This window comes from Neoarius graeffei, chromosome 19 (assembly GCF_027579695.1).
Source record: "Neoarius graeffei isolate fNeoGra1 chromosome 19, fNeoGra1.pri, whole genome shotgun sequence".
NCBI lineage: Eukaryota > Metazoa > Chordata > Actinopteri > Siluriformes > Ariidae > Neoarius > Neoarius graeffei.
Window position 1 is genome coordinate 65474712 of NC_083587.1, and position 10597 is coordinate 65485308.

General features: G+C 40.5%; 1 protein-coding gene across 1 annotated transcript in view; it reads left to right on the plus strand.

Moving 5' to 3' along the window:
* Nucleotides 1-9810, plus strand: part of ptdss1a (phosphatidylserine synthase 1a) — a 218765-nt gene extending 208955 nt beyond the window's left edge. The window contains exons 9-13 of the mRNA XM_060900449.1: nt 569-634; nt 2655-2754; nt 2856-2924; nt 4539-4599; nt 5485-9810. Of these exons, the coding sequence (XP_060756432.1) occupies nt 569-634; nt 2655-2754; nt 2856-2924; nt 4539-4599; nt 5485-5570 (382 nt within the window). The 3' untranslated portion in view covers nt 5571-9810. The remainder of the gene's footprint in view (nt 1-568; nt 635-2654; nt 2755-2855; nt 2925-4538; nt 4600-5484) is intronic.
* The last annotated feature ends 787 nt before the right edge of the window (nt 9811-10597 follow it).

Genomic DNA, 10597 nt, shown 5'->3' on the forward strand with positions numbered 1-10597 from the left:
GTGATCCTCTTCCCATCTTTACTTCTGAGAGCCGCTGCCACTCCAAGATGCTCTTTTTATACCCAGTCATGTTAATGACCTATTGCCAATTGACCTAATGAGTTGCAATTTGGTCCTCCAGCTGTTCCTTTTTTGTACCTTTAACTTTTCCAGCCTCTTATTGCCCCTGTCCCAACTTTTTTGAGATGTGTTGCGGTCATGAAATTTCAAATGAGCCAATATTTGGCATGAAATTTCAAAATGTCTCACTTTCGACATTTGATATGTTGTCTATGTTCTATTGTGAATACAATATCAGTTTTTGAGATTTGTAAATTATTGCATTCCGTTTTTATTTACAATTTGTACTTTGTCCCAACTTTTTTGGAATCGGGGTTGTATTATCTATTGCTTTTTTCACATTTTGTTTTTATTTTTCTGTCATTTCTGTATTATTTGGAGCATAGAATAATTTATTATTGTAGCTAATATTATTTTCCTACTTGATCTTCCTACTTGAATGTTAAAAGAATACATAAAATATCTCTCTCTCTCTCTCTCTCTCTCTCTCTCTCTCTGCGTTTCCTAGGCAGTACTACGCCTATCTCACAGATACGCAGTGTAAACGAGTTGGGACCCAGTGCTGGGTGTTTGGGTGCGTCACACACACACACACACACACACACACACACACACACCCCTCTCTTTATCAGTTCCATCAAACTGAAAGACTTGTTTCTGTGTTTTTCATGTTTTCCTTCCCTCTGCCCCTTTGACTGATAGTAAATGGATAAGAAACGTGTGTGTGTGTGTGTGTGTGTGTGTGTGAGAGAGAGAGAGATTTACCAGTTAACACCATGGCTTGTGGTTGGGTAAGTGCAGAGCGTAGCTGTGAGCTGTAGTAGATGTTAACTGATGGAAGTCGTTCTCTGCTTCTGTAGTCTGTGGTTTAGTGCTCACGGTAACAGCAGGTGAAACACAGGCCTAGATGTTTTCTGAACGTTTCAGGCTCACACCCTGTTAGATCTTTTTCATGATTTGTTATCTGAACTGACTAAGTCTTGGTTGTGGTTTGGGCTGCCTAAAGATGAAGTGTTGATACTTTTCTTGGTGCGAGGTTGAGTTCGAACATTAGAAGCCATTTTGAAAAAATTTTTAACAAATAGATATACTTTATTTGGATAATGTTTTGCCAAACTGTAACTTGGGAGTGGGGGACGGGTGTCACAAGCCCGTCCTCGGCACTCACCCAAACCACCAGGTGAACCGGCTACAAGAACTGTTTTACCTTCTGAATGATTAACTGACTGACTCTCTGACCAACAGACTCCCCAAATGACCTGCTGACTGATTGAAAGACTGACTGACTGACCAGTTGACTCACTAATCAAAAGACTGAACGGACAACTGATTCACTGACCGGCTGACTCACTGACCAACTGAATGATTAACGGACGAGTGGGTTTCCCAAAAGCCTCTTAACGCTAAGAGCATCTTAACTAGGAGAGAGTGAGGGTGTTCATTGTGCTGCTCACGCTATCATTTAATGATGATCTTTGTGCTGTGATGCTTTTGGGAAACTCAGGCCAGGCTGACTCTCTGACACGCTGGCTGACTAAATGACTTACTGACTGATTCACTCTCTGACCAAGCGACCTACTGATTGAATCAGTGATCAGAAGACTGACTGAACAACTGACTCGCTCACTCATTTACTCACAGTTGCCCCTTTTCCACCAAAGCAGTTCCAGTGCTTAGTTTGGAACCGGGTTTTCTGTTTCCACTGACAAAGAACTGGCTCTGGGGCCAGAAAAAACGGTTCCAGGCTAGCACCAACTCTCCACTGGGCCAGAGGAAAGAACCGCTTACGTCAGCGGGGGGGCGGAGTTGTTAAGACCAACAACAATAACAAGACCGCGAAAGATCGCCATTTTTTTAAGCGATGAGAAGCAGCAGCTGTACAAATGCGAAGTCATCCATTATTATTGTTGTTGCTGCTGCTACTTCTTCCGTGTTGTTTTTGCTTCGATATTCGCGCCAAGGTTTATGCAAACGTAGCGACGTAACTGACGTATACAGCGACGTAATGACGTGGCTTCCCTTAGCACCGTGAGCTATGGAAAAGCAAACTAGTTCTCAGCTGGCTCGCAAGTTGAACGAGTTGTGAACCAGCACCAGCACTGGAACTGATTTGGTGGAAAAGGGGTATGAATGTCCTGTTGACTGATTCCCTGATCGAAATTCACTGACCGACTTCCCAGCTCACTGGCTGACTCACTGACCTGTTGACTGACTTCCTGATTCGTTGACGATGAGAGGACTCACTCAGTGGTTTTAAAAACATTCCCACTCATCCATAGGCAGCCTTGCACACACTATTATTTTATCCCCTTCGAACGAACACCAAAATAAATTCCCCTATCGCTGTAATTGTGTAACCTTTAAACAATTATAATCTGGATGGATGCTACCTATCTACGTCCTTCCTGATAGAATGCAGAGGAGCTGACGATGAAGTGTCCGTAATGATGCTGAATATCATGATACGATGTAAACTCAACCGTCGGCTCACGTCTAGCTAGAAATCTCTAAATTCCTCCAAATTCCTTGTTACGTTTTTCTTTTCTAGTTCAATTCAGTTTTTATATGAATTGATTTATTGGTCCTTCCTACAGAGCAATCGCTTTTCTTGAGGCTTTAGCGTGTATTAAATTTGGACAGGACCTGTTCTCCAAGACGCAGATCCTCTACGTCATTCTGTGGCTCCTGTGTGTGGTGAGAGAAATTTTCACTTTTCCATCTCTTCAAAATCCTAATATTTTCCAGGATCTTCACATTTACACCATACACACACTCAAACGCTTCCATGTGTGCAGGCCTTCATCACGTTCCTGTGCCTGTACGGGATGGTGTGGTATGCTGAGACTTACGGGCCCAGAGAGAAGGTTGGTCTGGTTTGACAGGAACACACAGCATCACTTCCTGTTTGTGAAAACTGACTCTGCGGATATTCTTCTGAGTTCTTCTTGGGAAATGCGAACCCTGAATACACACTTGTAAACAGAAGCCATAGACATGCTGTAGCTTTAAAGGTCTCCTTGCATCGTTTTTTCATTAATTGTGCGGTGGTCTCTAGTATGAATGAACGCCCTGTGAGCCGGTTTTGGTAAAAAAAAAAAAAAATGCTGTGGTTCTCCTGTTTCAGGCTGTTCTAGTTTGGTGGAGGAGCGGGTGGCGGGAGAACGACAGGATTTCAGCTCTTGCTCATTAATATTCGTGACATGTAAACGTGTTGCCTCTGATTGGCTAACAGCATTGTGATGCTCCCTCCAGTGGGTCAGAACAAGCGGATGTGGGTGTCTTACTACGGCGAGAGAGAAGGAACAAACCGCGAAGGGAAAAATACCGCGCGCTGACGTCATTGATGTGCGACGTGAGGAAATAAAATAAATTCAACACGTGTTTTGGGTTTTTACTGAACAAACAAACAAACGAATACAATGAATGAGTGACTTAAAAAAAAAGGATGTGGGTGTCTTTGTAAAAACTGTTTTGATTGGCTATTATGGTCTCGACGTCGATGTTTTGACCAATAACAATGTAGATAACACGAATTTTACATCGCATTCAACGAGATTTAAACGAGACTAAAGATGGCGACTTGCACATAATGTATAAACACTGTTGGAGTTAATAAAGTTTGAACAGCATGAAGGAACACACCCCAACCCCCCGAAATTAATAAAAAAAAATTCTCAACGGATTTGGCATAATATAGAAAGGTCGTTTTTTACTCAGAAAAAGCGGAAAACTCATCCCTGCCGAGCTTGTGACCATGTCAGGCATGCTAACGTGGAGAATATGAGCATGCTGTTTTGTAACACAAACCTTCGAACAAAAAGTTCATGTTTCACTTCCAGCTTGTGAGCTGGTGGTCGATCGTCTTGACGGTACAGATCCAGGGATTAAAAACAACCTCGAAGCAAAACCACTACTGAAGGCACCGAAGTTTGAAAAGTCCCTGTGGTTGAAATGATCAGAACACAGCACTAATGCTGCATTACACTTCGCTGGTGGTGTTCCAAAGATAAATTCCAACCATTTCTTCTTCAGCTCTTCTATCTTGGGCAAGAAATGCAACGTTGATGTCTTACTGCCACAAATAACACAGGCACGAACTTGTTCAACCATGTTTTCAGCTTGCTGTTAGGTCCTCTTTGTTAGCTACTGACGAGATGGGCTCTGCTATCTCTCCTCGCGCTTAAATCCGAACTTTCTTCCCGTGGGCGGTTGCAAGCCAAGGTGGGCGAGGCCATGAATACTAATTTTCAAAGTGACGTCACTTCGTAGGGCTTTTTCAGATTCGCTCGTTTTTCTGACTATTTTCTTTCATAAGCTAATGCAGGGAATGGCGGTAGAATTACATTTTCGCATGCATATGCAACTCTGAGTGAACTATGGTATTTCAAAAAGAGCCAGTATTAAACGTTTTTGGTGGAAGGGCACCTTTAAGGACAGCTGTGTGACGTGTCCATGTTTTGCACTGGCTTTTCTTATAGAGTTTGTCAGAATGCGAGGACAGTGTTTACACCGAGACCGGCGAGAACACGTGTGTGAAAGGTAAGAGAGAGAAATATCCAAGGCTGTGTGTGTTTTTAAAAAAAAAAAAAAACGCTGAGAATACCCTCAGTGATGTCAGAAAAGTATATTATAACCAATTCACTGAATCATTAACTGACTCGCAGGCTGAGCAACTTGGGAGTGATGCACTCCTTTATAGACTGATTCACTCACCGTCTGAACTTTCTGATTCTCTGACTGAATCACTGAGCGACTCAATCACAGTCATTAATTTTTTTTTCCACTTACTGACTGATTCACTCCTTCACCAACTCTCACTAACTGACCCACTTAATAACTGAGTCATTCACTGATTCACTCACTGATTGACTCCCCCATTCACTGACTCGCAGTCTGAGCAACTCAGTGACTCACTCATTTGCAGACTGATTCACTCACTGACTGAACTTTCTGATTCTCTGCTTGAATCACTTCCTCAATCACGGAGTCATTTATTTATTGACTCACTGACTGAAATTGCTCCTTCACTGACTGGATCACTGAGTGACTCACTCACTGACTGATTCACTGACTCACAGACTAAGTGACCCACTCAGTGGCCGAGTCATTGGCCAATTGACTCACCCATTCACTGACTCGCAGTCTGAGCAGCTCAGAGTGATGCACTCATTTACAGACTGATTCATTCACTGACTGAATCACTGAGCGACTCATTCACTGAGCCATTCATTTTTTCCACTGATTGACTCGCAGACTAACTCACTCAATAACAGAGTTACTGACTGATCCACTCACTCACTCACTCACTGATCCACTCCATGACACACTTGCTGACGTTTGACTCACTTGATCCATGATGTGACGCAGCACAACTAAACTTTTTTCCATTAAGGGGATTGAATTTGTCTCTAATCTGATTATTAGGGTCGGACTCTGCGGCGCCTCCCACCACCAGGAGGAGAGGAAAAGGTTTGGGGAACAACAAACCCATCAATGGAGTGGAGAAATAAAGAACCTCTCCATACCCTTGCTCCTGCAGAAACCAAGGAAGGATGAAGAGAAGTTTGAAGGGAGAGAAAGTCAACCTTTTGCACAAACAGCGCTCCAGATGTTGGAGGGAATATCAGGACGAGAAGGCCGGGTCTTTGGTCCTGGATTTAGTCAGTGTTGAGCCACCAGGTGGCGCTATAGAAGTGACAAAGTGAGAAACAGCCTGAAGTTCATGTTGATGTTCATGTTCACTGGAGAAACTCTTAGATGTTTTTCCCCATTGTCTCAGTATTTCCCGTGTCGACGATAACGAGCGGCACGCGTGCGTAGGTGTGGTGTGTACTGATCTATTCGTATTCGCGTTTCCATATGATCACGATTTTAAAAACTCAGTGTATCATGGTTTACAACAGTATTCCACATAGCGAAAAACTTGCTCAGAAACGAGCCATGGAAGGCTCTCTTCACCCCAAATGTTTTCAGTTCATAAACATCCAAACATCATTCACTCCAAAACTTTATTACGGCCAGTGTTCCAGGACCAACCTTTAACATCGGGAGGCGGGGCCTACAGGAAGAGCGGGATTAGACCAGTTAACCTTGTAAGTAAAGTCTGACTCGTATTTATAGATGACCGAGAGTCGGAGTTTGTCCTGAACCGCAGCTGATTTTGGGGAAGGTAGATGTCTGTTATGTAGCTATTAGCTTAAAAAAAAACCCACACATTTCAGCTAATTATGAATTATTTGTCATGAAGATGTTACAAGTTTTTTTGCATCAGATTTATTCAGTATAACAATTCTGTCCTCACGCTATGTGACGGATGGGACCGATTTTTGTCTGCACTTTTAACCTTCATTAGAAAGAAAAAAAAAAAGTATCGTTGGAACAGTACTAAATATCACGGTGATATCGTAGGACTGATTATCAGCACATACTGACGGAGTAGAGCACAAGGTTTGAGCGCTTTGTTTTAGCATTGACTGATCAGGCCATTTCGGTTCTGCCTTTTATGGATGATGATGATGATGATGATGAGAATCGCTGCTAACTCCTATCCATTACCTCCAGACCAATGAAGCCAGTGTTTGTATTTCTGTTCATTCTTGAAGCCTGTGTGTGTGCGTTTCATAACCGACATCTTGCCTAATAATAGTCCATTTTAGATGTGTGTCTGTATATAGTTGTTGTTGTTAACGAGGCATTGATGTGTGCAAGTTCAGCTTGTTTAGTCGATCATTCCTTTTATATCTGTATTTAACAAAAAAAAAATTAATTTCCTTTTTCTCACTTGACATCCCTGACAACAATCTTCCCGCTGTGGTCCGACTCCGTCATGAGTTTACACACTACACCAGACGTGTGCCATTATACAGTGGTATGCAAAAGTTTGGGCACCCCTGGTCAAAATTGCTGTTACTGTGACCAGTTCAGCAAGTTGAAGATGAAATGATCTCCAAAAGGCATAAAGTTAAAGATGACTCATTCCCTTTATATTTTAAGCAAAAACAATTTTTAATTTTCATCTTTTACATTTTCAAAATGACAAAAAAGGAAAAGGTCCCGAAGCAAAAGTTTGGGCACCCTGCATGGTTAGTACCTAGTAACACCTCCTTTGGCAAGTATCACAGCTTGTAAACACTTTTTATAGCCAGCTAATAATCTTTCAGTTCTTACCTGGGGGATTTTCACACATTCATCCTTGCAAAAGGCTTCCAGTTCTACAAGTTTCTTGGGCTGTCTTGCATGCGCTGCTCTTTTGAGATCTATCCACAGATTTTCAATGATGTTTAGGTCAGGGGACTGTGAGGGCCCGGGCAAAACCTTCAGCTTGGGCCTCTTGAGGGATTCCATTGTAGATTTTGAGGTGTGTTTTGGATCATCGTCTTATTGTAGGACCCGTCCTCTTTTTAACTTCAACTTTTTTACAGATGGTGTGATGTTTGCTGGTATTTATTCGAATCCATGCTTCCCTCGACCAATGAAATGTGCCCTGTGCCACTGGCTGCAACACGACCCCAAAGCACGATCGATCCACACCCATGCTTCAGAGTCGGAGAGGCGTTCTTTTCCTGGAATTCGGCACCTTTTTTCTCCAAACATACCTTTGCACATTGTGGCCAAAAAGTTCTATTTTGATTTCATCAGTCCACAGGACTTGTTTCTAAAATGCATCAGGCTTATTTAGATGTTCGTTTGTAAACTTCAGACGCTGAATTTTGTGGCTCGGACGCAGGAACGGTTTTCTTCTGATGACTCTCCCAAGAAGGTCATATTTGTTCAGGTGTCGCTGCATAGTAGAACAGTGCACCACCACTCCAGGGTCTGCTAAATCTTTCTGAAGGTCTTTTGCAGTCAAACAGGGGTTTTTATTTGCTTTTCTAGCAATCCAACGAGCAGTTCTTTCAGAAAGTTTTCTTCATCTTCCAGACCTCACCTTGATCTCCACTGTTTCTGTTAACTGCCATTTCTTAATAACATTACAGTCTGAGGAAACAGCTACCTGAAAACACTTTATGTTCTTGTAGCCTTCTCCTGCTTTGTGAGCATCAATTATTTTATTATTCAGAATGCGAGGGAGTTGCTTAGAGGAACCCATGGCTGTTGATTTTAGGGACAAGTTTGAGGAGTCAGAGAATTTATACAGCTTTGAAATCTGCATCATCTGACCTTTCCTAACGAAGAATTTGAACAAGCCACAGCTCAATAAGCTAATTAAGGTCTGGAACCTTGGGAAAAGTTACCTGAGAACTCAAATGTATTGGGGTGCCCAAACTTTCGCATGGTGTTCCTTTTCTTTTTTCACTCTCCAATTGTACAAAACAAAAATAATACACAAATCTTGCAGAAAACGCTGAAAAGAAACGTCGTCTTTACCTTTATGCCTTTTGGTGATCAGTTCATCTTCTGCTCACTTAATAACTATTCACAGTAACAGACATTTTCAGTAAGGGTGCCCAAACTTTTGCATGCCACTGTATAACAACCAACATTAACACACAGTACGTTGATCTCATGAACACTTTAAATTATCGTCGCTGCCCTGCGTGCTCCGTTCCGCCAGACACTCCTTACAGTAAAGACGGCCATTTAAATTTTTTTTTTTTTTGGTTTTTTAGAACTAATTTATATTCACAATGATTTATAATATTGTAAATTGTGATGTTTTTCAGTTATAATATGAGCATTTTAATATCAACACACACACACACTTGTTTCCCTTTTTTTTTTTTTTTAATTTGTCCAAACTTGTTTACACATTTTAGAAGTGTGTTGATATTAAAATTCCATATTATGATACAATAAATTAAGAACAGTTCATGATATTTGAGTGTCGAGTGTAAAATATTGCTGTTTTTTTATTTTTTTGACTGAATTATGAGAAGACACATGGATGGAGTGATGGGTGTTTTTAGTGAATCATATTATCTGATTCAGCTGACCAGTAAGAGTTGACTCTTTCAGCTCTCAAATTAATCATTGCCAATTTTTTTCAAACCCAGACAAAGTTTTCAAACATTTACGATGCTGCTGATTTTTCTTTTGCATAACTGAGGCTGAAATCATTTTGTGGAATCTTACGGCGTTCCAGCTCACAAAATAACTTTACTGTCCAAGGCGAGTCGATTCAAAGAGGTGATTTGTTCACAAAAATGACATCACTGCGACTTAAATTTGAACAGATGATCTGCAAACTGTGATCATCTGGCATTGTTTAATTTGATTAATTACAATATAATAACATTTCCTGCCTAGTGATGCTAATTAGCGAGGCAGTTTTATAGGATTTTAAAATTTGACTCTGATGCGAGTCCTAAATACTGATTGGTTCCTGGGTTTACTGACAAGTTTACCAGCGATAACTAACGTAAATATTTCAATTAACAGCTGCCAGTTAGCTCTTGAATTTAGCCAGTAAGTGTAAAGGTTTGGTTTTTTCCTTCCTTTTTTGGCCTATTAACTTATATTACCGATCAGAACGCAAATTTTTTTTTTTTTGACGCGTTCATCCTTCGCCGTAATCGCTCAGCCACTTAGCACGATCCCACTTTGCCAGAGCAGAAACGGGGCAAAAATGTTCGACACGTTTTCGTGCACAAACTGCCTGCACCTTTCACTATTCCTTATAACTTCTTAATAACCTTTAAACGTTTGTACAGGATTTCCACACAGCTCTGTGTAATTGTGTAATGATGTAGATCTGTATGTGATTATTTGGAGAGTCACTGCGTTTCAGATTAAAACAAATTCTACCTGTGACGAGCATCGTGTGTCTCTATTCTACACGTGTGAATTATTTGCAACAAAAAAAAAAATCTGAAAATAAACTGAATAATTCGGGAAGGGAAAAAAATCACATGAAATCAAATGAATCATGGGAAAAAATCTCACAGGTGAAAAATGAACTGTGAGAAAATCACATGGACTTGAATCAAATGGTTTGATGAAATGAATCAAATATTTGATTCATTCGAACGAATCAAATTTTTCAAAATCACAAGTCAAAGTAAGTTATTCTTGTGGGAAAAATTATTTGTAAAGAAAATGAGTCAAGTTAGAAAACTGTGAATATAATCGTGAAAATAAATGAGAATCATGAGCAAAAATCACCTGCGAGAATAAATGAATTATGTGGGGGGGAATGAATTGTGTAAAAATAACCTGAATCATTTGGGATGGAAAATAAATGAATCATTTATGGGGGGAAAAAACATGAAACAAATATAGGAAAATAAATCAATTGGAAATTATTAATTTTTAAAATGTGGGTATAAAATATGTGGGAAAAATAATTATTCACGTGTGAAGTTCATGTAAATTTCTACACATCGTTTTAGGACTTGAATATTATTTCCTTATTGCACCTTTTATTTTAAATGTTATTCATAAAAATTACTCCTCATAAGAAGGATAGTCTTTAAATGCTGTCACTGAGACACAGCTGAGTCTGTGTCCGAGTCTCATTTTGTTTTGCTTGTAAAGGATGGAAATTTTCTTGACCTCTGGATTGTGGGCAGATCGTCACGTGATGCAGATTTGATGAACA